This window comes from Lutra lutra, chromosome 8 (genome assembly GCF_902655055.1).
Source record: "Lutra lutra chromosome 8, mLutLut1.2, whole genome shotgun sequence".
NCBI lineage: Eukaryota > Metazoa > Chordata > Mammalia > Carnivora > Mustelidae > Lutra > Lutra lutra.
In genome coordinates, this window is record NC_062285.1 from 114,277,788 (window position 1) to 114,304,928 (window position 27,141).

The 27,141-nt window shown below is 36.8% G+C and overlaps 1 protein-coding gene across 6 annotated transcripts in view; it reads right to left on the minus strand.

The window, feature by feature from the left end:
• ATP2B1 (ATPase plasma membrane Ca2+ transporting 1) overlaps positions 1–27,141 on the minus strand; it is a 125,224-nt gene that overhangs the window by 40,273 nt on the left and 57,810 nt on the right. For all 6 annotated transcript variants that reach the window (XR_007129348.1, XR_007129347.1, XM_047740771.1 and 3 more), the window contains exons 3-6: positions 11,207–11,404; positions 5,129–5,383; positions 4,912–5,037; positions 965–1,105 (exon numbers count right to left, since the gene is read on the minus strand). Coding sequence is in view for 4 of the 6 variants with exons in the window: in XM_047740771.1 (XP_047596727.1) it covers positions 965–1,105; positions 4,912–5,037; positions 5,129–5,383; positions 11,207–11,404 (720 nt within the window). In the remaining 2 variants the exon portion in view is untranslated. The remainder of the gene's footprint in view (positions 1–964; positions 1,106–4,911; positions 5,038–5,128; positions 5,384–11,206; positions 11,405–27,141) is intronic.

A 27,141-nucleotide genomic window follows, 5' to 3' on the forward strand; every position in this document is an offset into this window, starting at 1 on the left:
CTTATGTGTAAGAGAGAAATATGGACTTACTACTCTAAGTAAAATTAAGTAAATCCAAGTGGCTAAACCACAGTAAACTGCTGTCACCCTAAAGAAAAAGAATTGTGTAGGCACAAACCTGAGTGGGAGAAAAGGGTGGTACAGCAGATACTTAGAGCAGGATGGGGAGGGCTTTTTAAGAAAAGTAACATGCCTCCAGCTGCATAATTCTGAGCTGTCTCCCTACCCATGACAGTTTCTGGTAAGATGCTTGTGGTTAAACAATGGTTTATCAATTTTTGCTGAGGACAGATCACTTGCGGATTAACTTGTGGTTAAACAATGGTTTATCAATTTTTGCTGAGGACAGATCACTTGCAGGGACAGCAGATACAATGGGTTGAGATCAAATTTCTAAAATCTTGTTATCTAATACTTTGGGCTAAATGTAATAAAGAGAGTAAGTGTCAATGGGAAGTCTTTGTCTTAAGTCCAGAAACCACCGACTTAAGTATAGATGGGGAAAATGTGAACAGTAGAAAACCTGAAATAGATGAAAAGCTCAAGGAGACCAAAATGTGATATGGTTGACAAAATTATGACTGAAGAAGCAGAAGAGATAAGCAAATTGGAAGTGAGAGTTTAATTCACTTTGCTCCTCAGATAATGGAAAGATACTAAGACTAAAGGAAAACAATAAAGGCCAATGAAAGTGTTCGAGGAGATGCTGAATTTGTCTGGCCACAGTAAAAGGGACTGATGCATTCGCTAAAAACCCTTGATGGCCTGTGACGTCTACAAGAAAAATTGGGAAATGGAAAAGACTCCACTAATTCTACCATTTGAAAGGACTATAATGAGTAACTTTTTATAGAATGTTTCATATCAGAACTCATAAAATAAGTATATTTTTTTCTGTGCCCGTTCTTATAACCAGTTGCTCTATTTCCAAATACCAATTCTCACAGAAAATTGCTGATCTTACTTTTCTTTTCCTTTTTCTTTTCATCTTTCTTTTCTTCCTCTTCACCTCCAGCTCCAAGTAAGGTAAAGATAATTCCAGTTTGAGAATTAACACCTACAGCAGTAACGACCATTCTTCCAGAGCCTTCCATTACATGAGTACCTACAGCAACAGAAAACTTACTTTTTTAAAATTGTTAGGTTTTTTCCCTCCTACCTTCACGTTTCAAACTTTAGTCCTACTGTCTTTCATATACAGTACTTAGTAAGATAATGTCAATAAGACATTAAATAACCTAAATTCTTGGGCTTAAGGGTTTCACTCTGTAATCCATTTCATCTGAATTCAAAGTGCACTCCACCACTCATGAGAGATTGGTCAGCTTATCACATCTCAACTCCTCACCCATAAAATGAGGATAAGAGTACCTACCCTTAATAAAAACAATGAGACTCAAATAAAGGCACACATGTAAAGTGCCTTTGCACACTGCCTGGGATCTGTGGGCATTCAAGGAATACACGTTAATTTTAATTGTAAAATTATTACAATGATCATTATTGACACTTCTGAGAAACACACTGCTTAAAAAGAAATGTGCTTATAACCAAAAGGACTCCACAGCAACAAACTGCCCTATTTACCACACCCAAACCCGTATCTCTTCCTAAACCAGCTTTCAACCCAGCCAGCCTACGTTACTGCAACAGCCTCCTAGCTAGTCTGTCTTTCCAATTTGTCCTGACGTCAGTTTTAATCTCTCTAAAACGTGAATTTTTTCACTAATGTCTCATGGCTCAAAGACCTCTGATTCTACGCTAACTAATGGATTAAATCCAAAGTCTTCACCTTGAGATCAATCAACCCTTCAAACCTTTCATCCATTACTCTAACATAAAATGCCATGACGAAAAGCTATGGAACAGAAATGGGGACGTCGATTGTATTCTGACTATCCCTTACGACCACCTTGAAAGTTGGCAGGCATTATTTTTTCTTATTTTCTAAACATTTGCCCAAGGTTATACAACAATTAAGTGGCAAGACAAAGATTCACTCCAGCTTGGTCAAGGGACAAATTGCATATTCTTCTACTACAATGCCGGTAAGTCTGCTGACCATTCTCCAACTTGTACAGCTACCTCTGCACCTTTCCTAATTAAAAGGCTTCGCATCTCTCTAGTGTAATATTGTTGTGAATTTTAAGTGGGCTTCAAAAGCAACTCTTTTTCCTAAACTCCCAATAAAACCTTCTTTACAGTTATCACATTTATTTGATCTCCTAGTTTACAACCATATGGGCAGGTTCTGTTGCCGCACCACCATTTTATCTGCCAAGTCAATGCACAAAGGTTATTTGCTAAATAATGTCATAAGGCATAAGTACTTATTCCAGTAGTTAAAAAATTATATTTGTCTTCAATTACTGAGCAACTTATCCAATGTGAATATTTTAGGCCTTTGATTTTCTTGCTTTTATTCTTTGTCTCAAATGTTGTTGTTGTTGTTGTTTAAAGTAGGCTCCACACACAGCATGGAACCCAACACAGAGCCTGAACTTAGAGATCAAGAGAAGGATGCTTAACGGACTGAACCACCCAGGTGCCCCTGATTTTTTTGCTTTTAAAATTCTATATTCTGAGTATTTCACTGATTATTAGCTTCTTTGTCAGTGAACAGGCAAAGCAAACAAGAAATGAATTTCAGGATAGTGAAACAGTATTTATTGAGCAACTTCTACATGTAAAAGGCAATTTCTTTCTTTTAATGATTCAGGCTTTTGGCAGATTTCAACTTTTTTACATTCTATTCCTCCTTACCACAGGTAATCAGATGCTGGTGGTTAATGTGCTCAGGCAAAGTAAACAGTTTTTGTTCTGGTCATATCCCCTCTGCTAACTGAATAACTGCTTTTAAAAAATCTAAATTTAAAAAGCCAAGAACAGCAGTGAGGGAATGGCATCATGAGAATACATTTAAAAATAAATGCATTTTATGTTTTTTAGTGCATTTTTGGAATAGGGAAATAAATGGAGAAAAACTTTCCCACCCACATTACGATAAGGGACTCTGCAAAGTTATTTCGGTCTTTTCTTAGCCATGGAAAATTTGCAGAGTTCTTGTGGTACACTTGTGTGTCCGGGACCTGAGTCTACACAAAACTTACTAACAATCTCCGTTAAAATAGAGAAGAACCAAAGTTCAGGTAAAGGACATCAACCTGAAGAGCTAAGCCCTCTGTAAATAAGCTAGATGTACACAGAAGTCCGGCAGTATATATGGCAAAAAGGCAAGAGAATACCACCCCAGTCCACCAAATACCATGGCCCAGATAGTCTGTGGGGGTTAAGGTCTAATTAGATTGCTTCCCCGTCCTTGGAAAACTATAGATGTTATCCAGTTAACAATTACAGTTTCTCAAAACTACAGCAAGGAATAAATAAAGTAAGTATACATTGTACTTAAATATACCAAACTTCTATATCTAAGATATGTCTGCTTGGAATGAATTAAAAGCACACCCATGTAAAGAACAAAACAAACAGGACGTTCTTGGTAGTGCGGAATTTTGAAGGTATACAAATCCCAAGATTTTTCTTAAGAAGTAAGCCTATATTATAACTGGGACCTCTACCTTTTAATAATGGTGTTTATGTAATTACTCTGATTTTTAGTGGTGGGATGTTTTGCAATCAGCGTTTTAGGCACATATTTGCAAATCTTAAAAAGGTAATAGTTACACTGAAGTATATGCCCGGAAGTTGTGGCTTTGACTTAAATGACTTGTCACCAGTTTGACTTTGGTTTCAGTAAAAAACCATGTTCAATCAATTAAAATATTAAGGTTCACCGAGAAGAACTGAACGATTATAGCTGCCAAATTACTACATAGTTAAATTGGCAGAAATCTCCTTATGACGTGTAAAATGTTAGCATTCTATTAACACCTGAAAATGGTAATAGAGGACAAACAGGCAGCATTCTGTGCACTCCAAGCTCCAGTATAATTCAGTCTAACAAACATATATAAACAATGATCTTGGAGACAATTTTATAAATTCTATAAAGAACATTAGAAAATTAAGAGTAAAAACCTGGAAATCAAATGTGAAAGTACTGGCATGCTTTTGGAGTCAAGTGTGAGATTGTGGGGCTCCCTCGCATTCAACATTTTAGAAGGCTGCGTGCAAATTTTCCCACCATCCCTTCCCGTTCTTTTCCAATTAACCTCAGGTCAAGCTACCACAGTTACTGTTAGGAGAGCCTCCCAGGTAGATGGCCAAGTCCCCATTTCAAACAGTGCCCTTACCTGTACAAATCCTACTCTTTGTTCTCAGCACGTCTTACCTACGTGAAAATTCACTTCTCCCTAGTAGATGTGCGCCGCTGCTAGGCCTACCGTTGATCAGTCATGTAATCTTTGATACATAATTTAGGTCTCAGATTTATTCCTCAGCAGTTAAATGAGGGAGTCGGATTAGATAAATTTTAAGGACTATATCAGTTCTTAAAAAAGAATTAAAAAAACCCAACAAACCCCCAAAAACCTGTCTTTGGTAGTACATCCAAGGGAATTCATTCATTTGCTTTAAAAATAATCATTCTTTAATTTTATACATCAATAGGCCAAAAGAATTAACATAAGGCAGAAAAGTAGAAAAGGAGAAATCATTAGGCTTATATTTCAGTTTTATCATGACACTAACACTGACTCAAAAACTCTTATTTGGATTTTTTTTTTTTTTTAACTTAGGCTCCTCATTTGTAAAATAGGGCTCTGGATTCAAAGATCTCTAGTATCTCTGCCAACTTAAAAAAAAAAAAAAAAGTCCCTAAGGATTATAGGGTAGAAGCTAACATAAAATACAGAATCCTTCAGTTGTAGGCTCTTAGAGAAACTGTGTTTGCTGACAACGGGATATAATCGTGGAAGAGAAAAAGTGCAAAGATAAGAAAGAAGTTCATACCTGATAGAAGTAAGGGATCCTTATCTAAAGATTTCTTAACATGATCAGATTCACCAGTCAATGAGCTTTCATCAATTTTAAGATCATTGCCTTGAATCAGTATGCCATCAGCTGGAAGAAGATCCCCTAAAACAAAAAGCAATGGTATACTAAACTGCCAACAGGATTACAGGAACTTTACCTCTAGCCTAAGAGGTACTGCTCGTTGTTTACTTACCATATTTCACCTGAGCAATATCTCCAACAGTAATGTCAGCTACAGGTATCTGAATGACCTGACCACCCCTGATGACTGTGAACTTCTGTTCTTGTTCAATTCGACTCTGCAAACCTCTAAACTGTTTTTCCTTACTCCAGTCATTGAAAGCTGTGACTAATACCACACACACTACTGACAAGAGGATTGCAGCGCCTTCAATCCAACCAGTTTCTCCTTCACCTTCTTCCTCTCCAACAGAAACTTCTCCACAAACTATATGGAAAGAAAGAAAATGCTTATCAAAAAAAAAAAAAAAAAGATTCTGAATTGATGACAATAGACATTCTATAAGTTAATTATGATGTTTACATACCTTGTTAATTTTACTCTAAATACCTTTCTAAACCCAAAGCATTCCATAATGATAAGAATGCTTACTATGTCAAGTTCCCTGCTGCAGGAGATTCTCACCCTCGGGGCATAGAGGCAGTCTAGAGTTCTAGTTAAGAGCAAGGACACTGGGGAAGATGAAATCACAGCCTCAAGGCAAATTACCTACTTGTGAGACTCCTCCCTTAATCTGTCAAATTAGGATAATACCACCTACTCTGCCAGAGTTGTGAGGATTAAATGAGAACACTTTAACGTAGGCAGAGCAGTGGTTAAGAATTCCTTCACACTTGACCAATGGTTAATGCTACTAATCATTACATATATTAGACAAGATGTACAGGAAAACTTAAATACCACGTGCTACCCATGATTCATGCTTATTTACTCTATCAATTGTACAGGAGTAAAGCAACACTTGGTTTCCGGAACATGGAAAAGTAAGCCAAGGGCTACTCATTAACCCAACTATTTGGGCACCTACTCTAGGTGCCAGACAGTACTTGAGGGCTGGGGATACAGCAGTAAGTAATACACACAAGTCCTGTCTTCGCATGAAACCCATACTCAGATTGGAAGGTGTGGACAGTGTATGAAGAATTCAGATAATAAAACACAAATAATTAATTTCAGATATAGCAAATGGCATAAAGAAAATAAAGGAGGGTGATGTGCTATCAAGTGAAGAAAGGGCTAACTGTGGTTTGTGTGAACACAGAAGGCCTCTCTGAAGTGTCAATGACATTTGGGCTAGGAGCCAAATGATAAAAAGGGAACTAGCCATATAGTTCCTTTAGAGCGCTCCAGGAAGAGCATTCCAGGGAAAGATTAGAGAAAGAGCATTCCAGAGAAAGATTAAAATCAGTACAAAGGCTCTATGGCACAAAAAAGTTTACAAAAGAATGAGGGAGGAAAGAACCTCAAAGGCTCAAAATTGAAGGTCAACAATTTTGAAGAAAGAACAATGAAACAGTGCTACTTAGACTTTGGGCTATAATCTATTTGTGAGTCTAAAATCAATTCAGTGGCTCATGACCAGCATTTCAAAAAATGAAACACAGCAAAATAAAGAGGGTATATATACAGTAAAGGTAAGCATTGCTTCTTAAAAGTTCACTTGGGTTATTTATAAATTCACATGAAGGCATATGTTCTTCTATATATACCTATATAAAAAAGTTCTTTCTTACCGAGGATTGAGCTGAAAAGTCTGAAGAAAGTCAATTATTCTCTTAGGACAGGTAAAGCAGGAAAAAGATTATCAAAGAAGAGAATGAGTAAATGAATGATACTAGAAGTGATTAAAGCAAGTTCCAAAATCATGAGCATGAAACAAAGATATGACTTGATGTATAAAGATGCTGAATAAAGATTAATCCAGGAGAGGTATGTGGGACAGATGAAGAGACAGAACACAGAGACTGTAATAAAATCAACTGGTGGTGGTGAAATAAAAGGGATGATGTGAATGAAAAACAAATGAACAAACACAAAAACCCAAGGTCCATCAACAGGATTCAGCCATCAATGGGTACAAAAGCATGTTCTCCAAAGGAGATAGCAGTACAACCCAACAAGCGTGCTAGCTTCCCCATCTAAATATCAAAACTTCTCTTTGAATTACATCTGAGCTGAAGAAATGACCATTATCATTGTACACAATAACTAGTTTATGGTTTACAATGTTCTGAACAGTAGAAGCAAGCCGTAGGACAGCTTCTCCTCCCTCTTTCCCTTGCCCAGAAGATAGATCAGCTCTCTGAATTAAGGAGCCCAAGTCTGGACTCAAGAACAGATGAAGGCTGAAATACCATGTTGACCACTTTTACCAACTTGAAATGCAGGTAAAATATCATCTTCCAAATGAAGCATTTCAATGGGCTTTGACCTCATTGGTTAAAAATGTAAAAATGAAAAATGTTACAACAGTGTACAAAAACAACACACTGAAAGCAGAAGATGGAATTTACCAGTCATATGTCAACAGAAATGTTTATGTAACTGATGGATGGAGTGAAAATAAATACCATTAGTGAATACACTTTCTGCACTTGGATTTACATAATGCTGTTAAGTTTCTTTTCAGCTATCAGGAACATTAAAGCCAAGTTCTAAAATAAACTGAACTCAGACCCAAATCAAGGGAAATCAAAGTTAAACCAAAGTTATAAAATATAATAATGTATATTCAATCATGCTATCAATAATGTTATTTTATGGTTGTTAAATATCAAAATTTTAAGCCTCATCTAAACTTAATATTTCAGTTTATATTTTTGCATATGTTTAAGACTATGCACATTATAAAAATACAGTATACACAATATAAATATACACATTACGTAGACAGCTCTAAATAAATTTAATTCACAAATGCATCATTTGTAGATAGATGCTCAGATTTCTTCCCAATAAGGTATATAACCAAAAAGGTTTAAAGATCAATGCGAAAGAGATCGGGGGGAAGGAATTATGAGGCACTTATATCATTCTCAGCTTTAAATCTCGCATGCATATTTAGAACTAGGAAGACTGAATATTTCAAAAGAGAACATGAAACAAGTTGATGCCATATTTCATTTCATATATAGTTCTACTTTAGATTATATAGATAAAGTTAGAATGATCTTGAAACAGATGGTAGTAAAATACTTCTAGAAATTAAATCCTTTTCCTGATGATCATCACAAATTTTTAGAGTAGCTGCAATGAAAAATTGCAAAATCAAAATCACAAAAGGATTATAGTTTACTAATTATATACACACACACACACACACACGCATACACACACACACACACATATATATATGTATGTATAAAGTATTTTGATAATGCTTTCAGTGAAGTCCAAGAATAAATACAGTAACACAAATCTATCTCTCCCAAAGTGGTCCCACGTAAATTCACCTGAGAGAGACGCAGAGTCTAAATTCAGTCTACACTCTACTGCAAAGCAAATACTCCATTCTTAAAGTTCTCCACTTGAGCTATTTCTTGGATGGTGCATCAAGTGTGTACATTAACAGTATAAAGAAGGAGTTCTCAAAAGTGTCATCTAGGAACCTCAGGAGGAACCCCCAAGGTCAGAACTATGTTTATAATAATACTAAGATGTAATCTGCCTTAAATTTCAGGGATGTGTAGTGGAATTTTGCAAAGACTACATTCCACGTGCTAACACAACACACTAAGTGCAGAAGCAGATGAGAATCCAGTTACCTTCAATTATGCCAGACACTGAAGAGATACAAGGAAATGAAGAACACTACTACTACTCTTTTCATTATTTCATTTAAAAATCTCATTAATAATAATTTCAGTATTTATAATTTTCTATTATAACAAGCACTTAGTTAAAATTATTTTTTAAATTTTTAAAAAAGATTTTCTTTATCTATTTGACAGAGAGAGATCATAAGTAGGCAAAGAGGCAGGCAGAGAGAGAAGGAAGCAGGCTGGTTGTAATTTTTAAATGCAATGTATTTTTAAATTTTTTGATTTTAATTAAGAATACAGTAGATATCTACAGATGTAACTCATATAATCCAAAGGCTCTTTGGAATTCTTAATACTACGAGTGTAAAGGGGCCCTGAGACCAAAAAGTTTGAGAATCATCAGTATTATGCTAGTGACTAAAGATTTGTTTACAGAGTAGGTTACAGTGCTTATTTTCACACCAAATAGCACTAGTAAGAAATTTTGAGAATTTAGAGTTCCAGGACTGTAGATAAACAATTAATGGATTTCCTTTCAAGTAAATTACTACTTAACATCATATGTTAACATCATGTTAACATATAACATGATGAAAAGATAAAGGAGTACACTAATAAATGTTAAAAAAAAAATGGTAACACTAACTTTTCACCACCTTCTAGTAGATTGTGACCCTTTTTTGAAGTGTCTTATGACACTGACAACTCTAGACTACCTTCCCAGTTGGATCTAATGCCAGTATTCTCCTTAAGTAAATTTGGGAAAGGGCTTTGTCACTATATCCTACAAATGAAAGCAGTCCAAGTTCCAAAACGATTTGTCCTGGTAACAAAATCCACTCCCACCAAAAACATTTTTTTTTAGGCTTCTTATAATCGTGGGAGTAAAAAAATGTTAAAAGTTTAAAAAAAAATTAATAATCTGCCAACTCACTGAAATGTAGAATACCAATTCCCAATATTCCATAATGCTAGTTGGGTAAATAGCACTACAGAACTTAGCTGTATGTTGCTGAATATGGTATGACCTTTCTTTGTCATATAAAAGACACACATTTACAGACCCTCAGGTCTACCCACACATGTACACGTATACCTTCATAAGTAACCCACACAAACGTACTTTTAAAATCTGGGAGACTATGTATCAAAATGGTAGAGCAGTAATCTCTTAAGAAGTGAGATTTTGGGTGAATATTCTTTCCTATGAATTGTCGTTTTTCCCTCCTCATCTTTCTATAGCAAAATATGTATTATTTAATAAAAATAAAGACAAGTTTCAAAAATAATTTGGCTCAATGTTGACAAGAATACTGCCTAAATCTTTTCTTATTTAGATCAGTGACGCTCAGCCACAGGCAATTTTGCCCCCTATGAGAAAACTGGCAATATGAGGATGCATTCTGGCTGCCTCCACTGGAAGGTGGTGCCATGCAGGGCAACAAAGAATGTTCTGGTGCAAAATATAAACAGCGCTACTGCTGCTGAAAACCACTGATCCATACTGGGTTCAGATAAAATGATGTATTCTGTGACCAACTTTCTCAAGCAAACAAACAAAAAACCCAAAAAACAAAACTCTCAAATGAGTTCCAGGCACACCTTTTATGGAATTACTTTAAATCATTGCCTAAGCCAAACATTTAGAGTTAGCAAATACTTATCAAACTTTTCATAACTTAAAAGGCGTAAGAATAAAGTTTTTACGAACAAAAGTATTGGTCCATCACTCTTCTGATATAAAAACTACTATGTGTTCACTCTACGGTTTTAAATACAGCAAGCAAAACCCAAGCTAGATTTCTCAGCAGTTATAGAATGTACCGTCAAAGAATATCTATTTTAAATAAGCTTTTTTAAAAGGGTAAGAAATTTTAAAAAGAAATGAACACAGAAAGGTGGGAGAAAAACAAAACCATTTGTAGCTATAAGTTAAAGTAGATGTACCATTACCATTGTATGATGTACTTTTCTACTGGTCAAGAAACTTTATAGTAGAAACATTTTTAGAATGTCAAGGCAATTACCCAAATCATGCATATAATAACACAACTTAAGAACTTGAAAAATAATGGATTAGGTAAGAGAAAAAAATATTGTTTTCATAATGCTTCCCAAAATTAAAAAAAAAAACACACACACACACACCAAAATTAAAACTGTAATTATCTCAATATAGTGTTCGAAGAGGCACAAACCCCACTGATACATGGCTTAGCTCCTTGCCAACACATGGTACGGCACAGTTTGGCAGGTTTTTTAACCTCTGTATTTCACTTAGAAGTGACACCATCTCATAGTGTTTACTGTACAATTATCTGAGATGGACTATTTGAAGAACTATTAAAAGCACTATTAGAATGGTGTCTAGCATGGTCAATAAATGCTGACCTGCTATTATTATTACATTTTAAGTATGCAAATGAACTGAACTTATCAACATCACACATTAAAGTCTTTTTCTTTTTCCCCTCCCCAATTTACTTACGTGCATTATCCCCTTCTGGAGGTTGATAAAAAGAAAGGCCCAATGATACTATGGCTGCAATTTCTAGTATAATTAAAGTGACATCTTGTAATGCTTCCCATACTAATTGAAGAAAGGTTTTTGGCTTTTTAGGAGGTATAAAATTCTTTCCAAACACTGCTTCTCTTCTCTCTATATCTGCAGGGTTTCCACTTAAACCTAGTGAAAAGAAACAAGTTTCAGTGAAAAGTTTCAAATTTACAAATGAAAATACCTATTTTATTCAAAACATATTCATCACACTTTAGATTACAATTCCTAAGATCCCTTTGATAGGATTTTTATGCATTAGACCAAATGCACAGAATTTAAATCCCTGAAAAATGTGTACAGTGCTTTAAAAGGACATTTCAGGTAGACAGCTCAAGATTGGATTAAGAATTTTCACTTTTCCAAACTGCTTATTTTTGATCAAATTACTTTATACCATCTTGTAGACTGCCAGAGACCAGAACTGATATGACAGCTCGATGGGTTTTATATTGGAATTAAACATCTCCCTGACCTTTACGTATGATGTTTTCGCTCCAAAAATGGGGAATTATGTATTTATTTGATTTACTTATAGAATCTTGGTTAACTCCCTCTTATTTACTAAAGAACAATGAAAAGTTAATTTAAACTCTAGACCTTCTCTACTAAAATGTCTACTACATACTTGGTACTGATAAAAGATTTCCAAGTCACAAAAACCAGAAACTTAGGATGATTTTTCTTCAGAATTTTATTTTTATGATTTAGTTCCAGCTTAAGAAATAGGTAGTGCCACTGACTGCACCCACAGTCACTGCAAGGGAAAAGATGCATCACAGGACACATAGCATTGATCGCCTGAATGTAGAAGTGGAAAGCTACGAGGGCAGAGGTTAAGAGAGAGCTGGATGAACATCAATTTGCCTTTCCTTCACCTCATCTAGCAGGTCCTCCTCTAATTTAACCCTGCTGATCCTATAAACCTAAATATATTCCCATTAGCTAAAGCAAAGTTTGCACAAAATTACATTTTTGTTGGGGGGTTATGAAAACACAGGTAGCAGTGACAAATGATTTGTTCCCTTAGTCTGTTTAAAAATATCAAAGAAGGCGGCAAAGGTACCAGAATGATACCACTTTCAATTTATCATCATGAATTTAAATTTATAATTAATTTAGTTAACTTAATCTTTTTCGGGGGGGTGCGGTTGAAAGAGCTCATTCTAAGAGAACAAGAAAGGAGGGAGACAGGAAAACAGCAGATTACTGGAAGGCTCTTGGTTTTCAGTGTTTCAGCTGATGATCTCAATGTGGAGGCAGGCAGAGAGTGGAAGACAGAACAAAGAAATTATGCTGCTACAAAAAACAATAAGAAATGAATACAAACTTTTTAAAGTAATTATTGACTTTGTTAACGTTATCAAGAAGATTCCAGGGATGTTTTTATTAGCAACTGTACCAAGGTCAGTCCATTCTGGGCAAAAAGCGTTTCAGATTATCTGATGACAGAAGTCATCATCTGAAATCTTCCACAGAGCTCCAGGCTTTGAGACAGAGTTTAACAGAAAGAAAGGAATCAAAGGACTATACTAATTGTGATCAGGGGAAAGACAGTATGAGAGAAGCAACTTGCAAATTATAATTTAGGAGCTACACAGTTTCTTCTGACTAGAGCAATGCTCCCAGATCACACCTGGCTACAAGCAGTTAGTACTAGTTTCTGGTTTAACTGAGGGATCGGACAATCAATGTAGTGATGTTTTCCACTAAACAAAATTTATTTTAAAGAACTAAACCTTGCGATGTTCTGAGATTATGTGCTTGCTGCTTTTTGAATTAAGTGTCCTTTCTTTCATATAAAGATATTAAATAGTAAGTTTGTCTTGTATTTCAGTGATCTTACTAGCAAAAATAAAAGACTGCATTCCTTCCCTGTGTCAATCACCAATATTTTTTTGCTAAGAACTCATCTGAAGATATCGGTTCTATCACTTAATAGGACCTATCATTAATTACATATTTATAATACCTAGTAGTTTTAAATATTACCACTATTAACTATAAAAATAACTGGCCAAAACTTACATTGGTTATAACAGAGGCCAGTATTTTATGTTAATGCTGATAAAAACATGTCTTTAGCCAAAGAACTAAACAGCTTAAAAATGTAACTGGAGGAAATTTAGAAAATAAAAATGCAGCTGGTCTTAAGGGTTATTGTAATTCTTCTGTACTACCACCAAGCCCACACCTAGGATATTAACATCAATAAAGTTATCTGGTTTAGGAACAAGAAGGCCTAGATTCCAGTTCACCTACTAAAATTTTGCACATAGGACTTAACTTCTTCAGCTGGGGGAGGGGTATTAAAATTTGTTGGTGTAACTTACAAAGTTGTTTAGAAGGGCCCAAGAAGAAGGTACAAAGTATCAAATCATAAACTTAGAATAACAGTATTAAGTAAGGGGATGACAAGTTACAAACTGAATAGCACAAGTTTAAATTACACTTGGGGGGCAATTAATTTCCATAAATATAAAATAATAAACTTATATAATATAAATATAATGAAGTTAAGGGTTTTATAACAATAGTCTGTTCCCCAGCAAATATCTGCTACTTCAAGGGACGACTCTACATCCGGAAGAATCACTATGAACAAGTTATACATTCAGAAGCTTATATTACATAGTACCGAAAAAAGGGACTAAGTAACACAGAGAAGACTAGTATTTATTCTACCTGTAACAGAAACCTTTCTACAATGGATGGGTTTTAAAGCACTGCTGTAATAACTGATCTCATTCTAGTCCTTGTACAAAGTATAAACTGAAGAGTTCAAGAGTGGAGGGAAAAGACCATTAGGGAGGCAGTTGCTGTACAAAGTAAGAGATGATGGTGGCCTGTGTCTGAGTTTTTAATTGGATCTACCAATTATCCTGCAAAAAGATTAGACAGAACTTGCTAAAAGACTGGATGTGGATGAAAGAAAAAGAATAAAGAATAGTATCAGTATTTTGGGGGTGCGGAATGGGGGGTAGGGGGTCTATACATTTAAATGGATGGATACTAAAGACGTTTACCAAGATAGAGCAGGCTTTGGGAATCGCAGAATTGAGTGGGAAAAGAGAGGCAAGAGTTAGTGGTTTTCATTTTAAAGATTTACACAAGAGATGCCCATTAAATAAACCAGAGGAGATGTCTGTGAGACAGCTAGCTAGCCGTATCTGGAACTCAAGGGAGAGGCCTGAATCAGAAAATCATCAGTGTTTATAGAGGATTCTGGAGCCATGGGCCCAATGAGAGTTCCCAGAAAGCAGACGGGAGAGAAGGTCTGAGGCGAGCCTTGGAACGCTCCCAACATTTGAAGGTCAGATAAGGGAAGAAAAGCCAAAGGCAACCCAAAGAAACAGGTGGGGATGAGGGGGAGGGGCTCAAAAACAAGCTCATCTAATACTATGGAAGTCTAGAAAAGGAGAATTTTTTTTTTTTTTAACAAAGATGAATATCATGTGGATGATTCTGTCAAATAAGTAAGATGAAGACAGAGAATGGACGACTGGCTTTCACTAGATGGAGGCTGACAACCTTGATTAAGAAATCTTACAGTAGAGTGTTGTAAAGAAAGTCTGATTAGAAAGAACTGAAGAGAGAACAAGAATTAGAAAATGAGTGGAAACTATGGTCATAGAACTTCTTCCAGGAGTATGATACAGCAGAGAAAAATAAAGCAGTAAAAGTGAATTTAAAGTGAGTAAATAAAACCCATTAGGTTTTTAAAGAACTGAGTGATAGATATTAAGGCAAGTAATTTACCAGTGTAAATAATCATATAGAGAAGACAACACAAGAGACACAGGCTAACACTAGAGTAGAGCCTTTGAAGAGGTAAGGGGAATGGAATCCAGGGTTTAAGTGTTAGCCTACTCTAAGTGCAAGAGGAGGCTTCCATTGTTAGGAGAGAGAAAGCAAAGTTCTTAGGCAAAGGGAGAGAGCTAAGCTGAAGAAACTAGTAAGGAGACTACATGGTCTGAATTTTTAAAACAGTGTACATGTGACATGAAATTATTAAGTATAACTTATGAATAAATATAACAACAAATCTTCTGCCTAGTACCACTGGCTTAGTTGATGGTAGTATAGTGACAGTGAGGCAAAGGGCATGTTTAGCACTGATCTCCTCATGGCCCAGTTACCTTCACAAACAGAAAATGTATTTTTAAAAACCATCAAAGGTAGTTGTAAAAATGAATAAAGAAAACCTGATTTAAAATGGAGCTGGGGGCACCTGGGCGGTTCAGTCATTAAGCGGCTGCCTTTGGCTCAGGTCATGGTCCCAGGGTTCTGGGATCAAGCCCTGGGTCGGGCTCCCTGCTCAGTGGGAAGCCTGCTTCTCCCTCTCCCACTCCCCCTGCTTGTGTTCCTTCTCTCTCCGTGTCTCGCTCTGTCAAATAAATAAATAAAATCTTTAAAATCTTTAAAAAATCTTTAAATCTTTAAAAAATAAAATAAAATAGAGGTAGATGCTATGAAGGGAAAGTTCATAGTGATACATACATGTATCACTCATGTCAACTTAAATGACAAACAGGGAGGAAGATTTCCACATGCCTCAAGAAAAACAAACGACTTGCCACTTGCAGCCAGTGAGAAAATGCTGCAACACTGAGCTCTTGCTCTTCTCTAATGAAGTCAGGTTCAAAACAACTCTATTAATCTCCTCTCAGAACCTAATAAAAGCTAGCCTCCCCTCTTGTCTCCTCAGACTTGCCTATGGCTCACCATATCTGCCTGCCCTGACTTGCAACATCACTGCTATTCCTGAATATGCTTATCTTTAAACTGTTTAATTAAATTACCACTTGTTTCATTTAAGGTTATTACCTGGTGTCGGAAGTGGGATCTGAAGGAGCTGAACCCCTAGGAACTAATGACCCTCACAACTGTTTTCTGGATCCCACAAAACACTCCTTGAGCCCCTTGCACTCTTCATTTCTGTGAGTTGTCTTCTTCCCTTGGGTTCAGTCAGTCTCCTCTAGGATTCAAGTTCCCTTCTTTTGGTTTAGCTCTCCAGCTGTATCTCAGGTCTGCTTTTGTTAAGATATTACCCTTATTGGTGAATACACTTTTGTTTTCTGTACTTCTACTCTGAGTAATGGGATCCTTAAAATCCCAGAAAGTTAAGCAAGCCACCTTCTGGCATACCTGTCTATTTTACATCTAAACACTATGGTTCCAGAAGCTGTAAATATCTGTAAAAATGGCAAAATCTTACTAAAGACAACGTAGAATTACAATGGCCGTTATGAGAAATGTTCCAGTTAGATAAGATCATTTAAGAAGTAAACTTGAAAGCAAGGACTATCAAATTAAACAGAATGAGATACCTATTTTTACTGGCATGCAGAAACCTCCGAACCTCAAAATTCCAAAATAGCTTTAATGAAAGATTTGTTGTAAAAAGGATAGTCAGGCCCCTGCTCACTGGAGTCTGCTTGTCCCTCTCCCTTTGCCCCCCCCCCCCCCCCCGCCTCCCGCCCCGGCCTCTGTTTGCGCTCACTCTCTCTTTAAACCTTAAAAAAAAAAAAAAAAAAAAAAAAAAAAAAAAAAAAAATCTTTAAAATAAATAAAAGAAAATCTTTTAAAAAAAATTTAAATCTTTAAAAATGAAATCTTTAAAAAAAGTGTTTTACTATCAAAAGGACAGTGGTACAAAATTAGAATTTTCTTTTCCTCTGTTAAAAGCACATTATTTTCTTATATTACTGATCTGCCCTTAATAAGCTATTGTAAACAAGTTTTTCTTTACTTTTAATGTAATCTGCCTAGAAAAAGAAACATTGTGTGTTTTGTCCTCATCAGATCTTTGATTACTTTTTTAAAAAGTTGATTCTTTTCAATACTAAAGAAGCTAAGGCTTTTTACGACTATGTAACTTTCTGTATTTTCCTGCAAAATCTTTGTCGCTTTGGTTAAATCAATACCCAAGTATTGTTTCACAGTGACCCGACATCCTAAGTGTCCAAGCCTTTTGGTATTTTTGACAAACTTCTCCCAAATCAAATTCTAAAGGTAGTATTTTTTTTTTTAATATTTTATTTATTTATTTGACAGAGAGAGATCACAAGCAGGCAGAGAGGCAGGCAGAGAGAGAGAGGAGGAAGCAGGCTCTCTGCTGAGCAGAGAGCCCGATGCGGGGCTCGATCCCAGGACCCCGAGATCATGACCTGAGCCGAAGGCAGCGGCTTAACCCACTGAGCCACCCAGGTGCCCCTAAAGGTAGTATTTTGATCTTGAACTAACTTTAGGTTTTTACAGAGGGTCCTTGGAACATTTCAAAGGATTTGTTTTCCTTATAAAGAAGGAGATGTTAAATTAATTAGACTTGCCTGGTATGTTAAATTATATGGGAAGTATTATCAAACAGGTGATGTTAAACCTTCTTAGAATATATTTGTGTAGAAATGTTATTAATGTAATAAGGAAAAATAGCATGAAATTTCTAAAGATCTTGTATGTCCTGATATTATATTAACACTTCTAATTCTAGTTACTACTTAAAGTGTCTGTCACAAAAATAACCTAATTTTTATCTTGGCTGCATTATAATGAACTCTCATCGGGCATTTAGCCATGGCCATTTTGAAGTCTTTTGGTCATTTACAGACAGTTATTGTTTCATTCTGATGCTTTTACAAGTGTTCCTGAAAAACTACTTGATCGTCAAAGAGATTCAGGAAAGGACAGTTCTCTGATAACTTTAAGATAATAAAACTGAACTGGGTAAGAATTTCCAGAACTAGTGGCAAACTGAATTCAAGCAGAACAAGAATTAAAAACACAAGACTGAATGAACGGAGTAGGGTGACTATAATTTCTATGACTTCTTGTTTAAAACATTATTGGTTTTCTAATGTTTTGCTTCTTCAGATTTTAGGAAACCTTTTCCTTTCTCCTAAGCTATCAACAATTTGGTCATACGCACCTTCATCAATAAAATAAAACATTTGCTTTTTCTCTCCACATGATCCCTCCAGAATATGAAACTGAGTATTTTTATCTTCATGACAACTACCTGCATAAATTCAATAAGGATCTGTTCTTTTTGTATCAGGACAGAGAAACATCTATTATATTACCAAAGCTTTGGCTGGAATATCATAGTTGAGAAATGTGCATAGATTCAGATAAAACAAGAGAGTTTTAAGGAGTGAAGTTTGACTTTACACAGCCAATGAAGTCCTTTGAAGGAAAAATCAATCTGGTACCTTGCTTACAAAATTCCAGCAAAATAGTTTTAAAGAGTTTGGATGGTTAATCACTATTCTTTCTGCACTAATGTACATAACCAGGCAAAGTTTAATGCAAAGAAATAGTTTTATTATAAAAAATGAGGGTACTTGCAGAGAGAGAAAAATTATGTTTACATTTTTCTTTAATCCTGTTAATTGTCTTGGAGTTTCTGTTATAAACTTGCAAAATTGGACTGGATCCTGAATTCTAATTTCCTCAAAATCTAGCTACAATTCTCAAAGGAACATTCCCAATTTTCTCTCATACTTCTGATCTGGAATCAATAAGAACAAAGACTGCCCATGACTGTACTTGGAAGGGACTATACCAGGTCCTCTCACTACCCAGATGGCAGACAAACTTCAGGGACTTAAACCTTGAACATGTATCTCATGGATGAAGAAGGCTCCATCTGACACCTGGTCCTGCACAGACGTTAGAGACCTCCAAATCAAACAGACTAGAAAAAGAAGTAGCTGACATAAAGGCTGACTGCTTACTCTCTTGATGCCAAATCAAAACCTCATAGTTTAAACAGGAAACTTTTTTTTCCTTCTCTTTCTTTTACTCTGGCATTGGCCTGGAAAGAGAATACTTTCATCCATTTCTCCAAGGCCACTGCTAAAGGAGGGGTTTGCCTTTCAGACTGTTGGACTTAACATTAAAATCTCTACCCTATTAACAGTGCCATCTGAGTGAGAGTGATCTGTGCCCCAACTGGACTTATGTTTGTCTGTGGTGGCTAGCATTCTCCCTGGGCCTATAAATGCCTCAGCAACTAGTGCATATCAAGGCAAGGCCTTTTAAGATATCGGACCGTGCCCCTAACTTCTGACAATCCAACTAAGGAACCTTCTTTGGTCAAATCCCCTGTATTTACATTGTCAAATGAGAAAGGACCTAGCAGGAGGCTTTCATGATTTAGGATTCACTTCCTTTAGCAGGGCTGTATTTCCTCAGTCACGCATACATGTAAACAAGAATATGATCAGAAATTTCTACTTAACTCTTGGAGATATTGCAGAATCAGTCGCTAAGACAATAGCTGCCCCAAAAAAGAGCCTTACACTCTCTGGCCAAAGTTGATAACATGACAGTCCTTGATAATCGTTTAGCTGAGCAAGGAAGAGTCTGTGCGGTAGCCAACACCACCTGCTGCACCTGGATTAACACTTCTGGGGAAGTTAAAACTCAGTTACATAAGATCATTGAGCAACCACTTGGCTTAAAAAGCACGTTGACCAGCCAACCTGGAATTTCCTAGTCAGCACTAGGAGATTTGGTGGCGACAGCAGGACCAAAGGAGAGTTCCAACAGCTCTGGGGACAATGAGAAATACAAGCATGGTACCCTCAAACCCCTTTTTGAGTTCAGTCCTTCCTGCTATTTCTGAAGGCCATGAAAATAATGTAGCCAACAGAATGCCAGCTCAAGGCTCTCGGATGATCTAATGTTTAGAGACCTGATAAGATATGAATCTATGAATGGGAAATGCGTGAGAGCCCCTCTTTCATATCTTCCCTGTTACTCAAATGTGGCCTCCATGGTTTCCACTCGCTACTTAGCCCCCATTCCCTCACCCTCATATGGGACATGACTCCTGGAAAAGGTCCTTCCAAGCACCAAAAGACACAAATAGACAAAAATATTTCCATCAAAAAGAACAACCTGATGCTTAATCAGTGATGCTTTCTGAGAAAGATCTTAATCAAAAGGGGAAAACATGAAAACGAATCAAGAAAATCTAATTTAAAATGTAGTCGGGAAGCCATGAAGGAAGAGTTCTCATGCACGTAGCACTCATCTCAACTTACATAACCAGGAGGAAGGAGGAAGATTTCCACATGCCTCAGTAAGAGCAAACTGCCCACCACTTGCAGCCAGTGAGAAACCACCATAACCTCGAACTCCTGTCTTCTCCAGTGAAGTTATATTCAAAACAACCCTCCTCAATTTCCTCCTAACAGTTAGTCTCCCAGCTTTGTCTCCTCAGACTTGGCTATGGTTTGCCATAGTTTGCTTGTCCCGAATGCCAATTCCCCTGCTACTCTCAAATAGACTCATCTTTGTTTAATTAAAGTACCATTTGTTTTCTTTAAGGTTGATAGTCTCAGCATTATCTGCTTTTGGGGTCTGGATTCACCACTGTGGGAAGTGAAGGGTGCAGGGGGGAGGGGAGTCTATTTTCATCCTATGAGTAGAAAACAGCTCAGGAGTATTGTCTATATATTTGAAAAAGACATAAAATTCAAACTTTATCAAAACTTGATGTTTTATAAGAAAACGAAGCACCACAACTTCTGTGACTAATAAAATCATGTCTCAGTTTAGGAAATGAAAAGGGGAAAGTACTGGAATGTAGGAAGCAGAAGGGCTTTACTGACAATCACGGCTACGACACAGCAAATACCACAGTCTTATCAATTACTGTACGTGTCTCCGTGTGTGCACGTGCGTGTGTGTGTGTATGTGTGTGAGAGAGAGAGAGGGACGCAGTGGTGGTAGCAGCCGCCCCAACTCGTCTAAGTAAAGGCTGCAGGGAAACGTGCAGACCGAGAAAGCATGTGAAAGCTTATGTTTACTTGCATTTTTGGGGGGAGAAACAAACTAATATGCTCAATTTCAAAAAAGGAGCCTGCTCCTCATTTGAGGCATCACTGGTCTAAAGTGAAACATTCACATTCATTTCCATGGGCCAGGCACTGTGATGGGCCCTAAGTAAGCGCACAAACGGAATTGAGTCAGACAGCATGCCTTTCTCTTGCACTTGCCCTCAAAGAAGTCATAGTTTCGTAGGGCAAGCTGACAAGTAACCAGTTAATCGTGGCAAATTGTATTAAGTATTATGACAGGGGTGGTGAGGAAGTAGGGGAATATACACAGGGAACTAGAATCCAAAATTTAAATGGTTAGGGATAGATGAGGAAATTCTAAGGTATCTAATTTGAGGTCTTAAGACTGATTAAGACATAGGGCACCTGGCTGGCTCCATGGGCAGAGCATGCGATTCAACCTCTGAGTTCAAGCCCCACACTGGGTGTGGAGTCTACTTAAAAAAATAACAGTAAATAAAATTAAAGTAAGTAAATGGAGTAGCAAGAACCCCACTAGGCTACTCTGTACCTTTGTTCTTTTTTAAAAAAAAGGAAGAAGAAGAAGGAAAGGATAGTATGTAAGAGACTCAGAAACAAGAGTCACACCTTGGCACAATGGTATTTGAGAAAACTGCCATTCTGCTATGCTCAAACACTGAAGAGAAGAGCTGGAAAGAAGACACAAGGTAAGAGAAATAAGCAGGGGTCAGATCCCCCAAAAGATCTGTTAACCTAAGCAAGAGGTCAGAACTTCATTCTAAGGCCTAACCAAAACCACTACTAGCTTTAAGGAGGGAAGTGCCAGGTAACATACAGGGAGACAGGAAAAAACACCGGAGTCCACTGTTATCTCAATTATCATAAATGAAGTCAGTCCTCAAACAGAGGAATGGGAATGCAGACAAGCAGACACCCTCGGGTTAAGACCAAGTTAGGAGTTAGAATTTCTAGGTCTTGCTGACCAAGAGAACAAGAGTGGGTGCAAGTTTCCCGCCCAAGTCCAGGCCACCTAAAAGGTGGATAATGGTTTCAGTGGAAACGGGGAAAAGAGAGTGTGCTTTCAGAAAGGAAAGTATGGAAAGGTTATAGGTTAAAACGAATCCAGTTTTCAGGCCCAAAGTCTGCGGTAAAAATCTGGACTGGAGCTACAGATGTGGAAACCACCAGCATCCAGATGATGTGTGCAGTCGTAGAAGTACATGGCATTACCAGAGGAGTGTCGATGAAGAGGAGTGTGTGGAGAGGAACTGAAACCTGAGGCCCACCAACATCTAAAGGAAAGCACAGCAGGCTGTTACATAACTGGCCAGAGAGGAAGAAAGCCCATAGAATCTAGCATCATGAAAACCAGAACAGAATGGTTTAAAAAGGAAACACAGGGGCACCTGGTGGGCTCAGTCGGAAAAGCATGCAACTCTTGATCAAGGTACTGTGTCTGAGCCCTACGTTGAATATGGAGACTACTAAAATAAATAAACTTTAAAAAAATAAAATAAAAAGGAAAAATGTCAACTGCACTCAGAAAAAACCAAACTTAAAAAAAAAAAACTCTAATGCTATGCTACTTCAGACTCCCATCAAGGACAACTTTAAGTATATGGAACAAAATTACAAGTGGTCAGTGTTACTACCTTCAAAAAATTCATAAGCAATGAAAACTAGTGACCTGAACAGGTATTAAATTAAATGTATAATTCTCTATTAGAGCAGCGATAAATTTCTAGGACAAGGTCACGGAGGATTATCAACATAAAATGCTTGTAGGTAACTCTACGTAAGTATTAAAGTACACGTGGCTGGCATACCATGGTGATGGAAATCCTTGCTGAGTGCCTTGAAAGATCTGTGCCAACCTGTATAACCAAGCACACCCATCAGGGCATCAGAGGATTCTTGTGGTAGCCTTTAAGTCAACAATGATTCATGCTGGGCAAAGGGCTGATTTTTTTTTTTTTTTTTAAATATGTTCCCAAATGTGAGTATTAGTTTTAGTATGTTACATCATGGAGACCTGGTCAAAGCACACCATTACTAAAAGCCTTACTTCCAGGAGGGCAAATATCAACTGCCATCTGAAACATTATGGAAACATTAGTCAGCCAGGGCAATTACTGTTGACTTTACCCTGCTTCCTACCACATAACTCTTTTGTTTCTTTCTACCCGTTTCCTTTTCTTATTACCTTTGCTTTCTTTCCTCTTGCACCTAATTTTAGCAACTACCACTTAAAAAGCTTGGTGTCTCATTTACTTTCCTGACCCTTTAGAAGGCCATGAAGCCACCCATGCCTCTTACAGAGTTATCACTCTGTACCCGACTTTAATTGGTATGCCCTCATTGTTATCCTTTATTTAGTGCGGCAGTACTGAATGACAAAGATGCTACCAGCGTAGAGATCTGCATTCTAGAAATCTCATCATTAGACAGTCTACTCTACCATCCAATATAAAATATAATATAAATAACACAGGAACACATTAAAAGGGAAAAAGATCCCCAAAGCTAGTTTGGAAATAAAAGGATCAAGAAATAGGATTTACAACAGGAATAAGGAAGTCACTATAGGAAAACAATAAAGATAATGAAGAAAAAAACCACAAGGATAACTGCATGCAGTTAGGATGCTGTAAGTAAGTAATTTCGTTGTAAAGTATATTCTCGGATTCTGAGGACTCCAAGAGATAACAGTCTCCATTTCAGTTAACCTCAAAATTTGTACTTCCAATTCTTTTAAGAGTTAGAGATGGTTAAATTTTTAATATGAAAATCACATCTGGCTCAAAACACTTTCTATCGATCAGTACACATAAAGTATGCTTCAAATCCAGTTAAAGGGGTACTCTGCTGGAAGACAAGCAGTAAATCAGCAGGCCAAATGGGGAAGTTCACAAATACCAAACTTTCTGAACAGGCAATATTTTAAAAGGACTAACTGATCAACAGAAGCTTTATTAAATAACTCAAAAATTGTTTCACCATGAAATTCCTGCCAACAAAAATTACTATTTGAGAAGACAGAACACAGGTACCTTTTTCTCACAACTGTTTTGCAAGTTGCGTGAACTGAGCTTTTGAAACAGGTGGCACGGTATAGCGGTTAAAAGCATGTTCTCCGTAGCTACAATGTCAAGGTCTGAATCCCTACTGTGGCACTTAAGAGCTGTGAGACTTTGGGTAAGCCCATTAACCTGTTTGTGCTGTGGATTCTTTGGTTGTAAAAAAGGGTAAGGTTGTTTTGAGGATAAAATGAGTTAATATTTGTAACTGCTAGCAACAGCCAATCTGACACAAAAAGTGTTATGTATGTGTTACCTTCTTTTTGTTTTAGCTGTTTTTAAGAAATGTCTTCAGTTGCTCTTCCTCCAGATTGGATAACAATCCAACAGCCACATCCCCAATATTTCTGATTTTCCTTTTCCACTCATTTTTTCTCTTAAGCACACACTGCTAATACATTATATGTTTAGCTGTCCTGTAAATTTGTCTCCCCCTTGTAAAAATAAGTCAGGGATTGTTTTATTCACGAAAGTGTATGCCCAGAGGAGAAAAGTAGTAGCCTCCATGAGCGGACTATCCCAGCAATTCTAAGGGGCACATTCTTACACTGTATTAACACAGTTGAAATTGGGATGTAATTTAATTATACACTTACAATTATCTTACAGTTAAAACTGCCAACACTAATTCTTTTCTTTTAGAGGGTATATAAAACATATGGCAATTAACAACCTAGATCTGGTAAAGACTCCGTCAATGAATGATTAAGTAAAGTATTAAAGAAACAGATAAACTTCAGTTTTAACTTAATCAAAATTTACATTCCTTTTTTTTTTTTTAAGATTTTATTTATTTGACACAGATCACAACTAGGCACTCAGAGGCAGGTAGAGAGAGAGGGGGAAGCGTGGGGCTCAAACCCAGGACCCTTAGATCATGACCAGAGCTGAAGGCAGAGGCTTAACCCACTGAGCCACCCAGGTGCCCCCCAAATTTACATTCTTTAAAGAGTCATTTTAATCTCACTTTCCCTGACTAGAAGCAGGTTATAGTAACACAGGAGTACTTATTGTCTGAATCGTTTTCTTGGGCCTACAAACTCCTAGCTGATTATCCCTGATGATGATTTATTTATTATCGTTTGCCTAGCTGATCAGTGACAAAATGTTCATTAGCTTTCTGAGTAAATTATTTCTAAATTAAACTAAAACTACTCCTCTGGTAACAATATTCCTATGAAGCCTGTGGCTGTTTTTCTTTCACCCTACAACTGTAAACACAAATATGCTTAAAATGTTTTTTTCACATTTTTTAAAAGAATATTTCAAAATGACAAACTGTTCATATTTAACCAGTGAAGACAAAAATTTGTGCAAATTTTAACAAAAATTTGTAATACGAAGAAGAAGATAAGCAAGAATTTCCCAAGAATAAAAGGGGGGAAAATATTTCATGTATTTATTTGATAGCTCAAAGCGGCAACAATGCACATCATATTTTGAGCAGTAAGTGAATTATTTCTAAGATTATCCACAGCTTCCATCATGCAGTAAGAAAGGTGCATAACCATCACCTCCCCAAATTTTCAGTTAACTTAAATAAACAGCCAAAATCAATGTAGGATTACTGCCCCAAATAACAACACAAAAGAAACTCCAGTGCAAACAAATGAAAATCACATCTATTAAAAATGAGAACAGACCATACAGGGGTGTTTAGTTATTAGAAGACAAGAATTCTGATTAACTAGTAGCACAGAAATGCAAAAACATGGCTGAGGGAAGTACAGTTAAGTGGTTTGAAGCTGAAGCTCAGTATCACTTTTTTTTTTTTTAAAGATTTTATTTGTTTGACAGAGAGAGATCACAAGTAGGCAGAGAGGCAGGCAGAGAGAGAGAGAAAGAGAGGGAAGCAGGCTCCCCGCTGAGCAGAGAGCCTGATGCGGGGCTCGATCCCAGGACCCCGAGATCATGACCTGAGCTGAAGGCAGAGGCTTTAACCCACTGAGCCACCCAGGCGCCCCTCAGTATCACTTTTTATGAACAAACTATGTTGTTATATTGAGGTCTTTTTAATGGCAGCATTTCTTAACAATTTGGTGAGCATGATACATCCAACAATTAGGTGTTAGGTTCAATGTAGAAAGTACATGGAGATGAATTAATGAATCTACCAGCTGAGAACAGCGTATCAATGTACAAATCTCTAAAAGGGATATAAAGTGAGCTAATCTTTCAAAAGGGGTTTGCATAATGAACAAGCTACAAACTTTGTCAAATTACTATCTGTTAAAGTCCATGGGTCTGTTCCTGATTCCTAGAATTTACACCAACAGGGATCCCTGCTACCTTAAAGGTACAGCATATTAAGAAGTAACTAAGAAGTCCACATTTCTAGTAGTTCTGACTTAAGGAAAAGATCCAGAAAATACAAAAGATTTAACAGGCCTTGCAGGAAAAAGAACATACTCCAAGTGATCAAGGAAACCCTTTTCAGACATGTGTGAATATGGATACTGGCTTCCTCAAGATTATGCCACCTCAGAAAAAATATTTACCCACTACTAAAACAATTAAGAATTCAAACAGCAATAATACACACACACACAAGTTTAAAGAATTTTTGATGTGATTTAAAAATTTCTAACATTTTTGGAAGTAACTTTTTGCCATTACTTTAAATTTTATCACATATATTATGGCATGGCATAAGATGTTTCAAAAAAAAAAGTTAAGAAAAACATTTTGGGGGGCACTTGGCTAGCTCAGTCAAAAGAACATGTTACTCTCGATCTCGGGGCTGTGAGGTCACACACAAGCCACACGTTGGGTGTAGAGGGTTACTTTTACTTAAAAAATAAATAGACTAAAAAAAAAAAATCTCTGCCTAATTTCTCTGGAACTTGCTTTGGAATATGTACTAATATACTTTAATTTTTAACATTAATACTTTCCCATCCTTACTAAAGTACAATCACCAGTCATCATTATGTATCCTCCTTTGTAATTTGGAAAAGCCTTTCTGAAACTTCCTAACCAT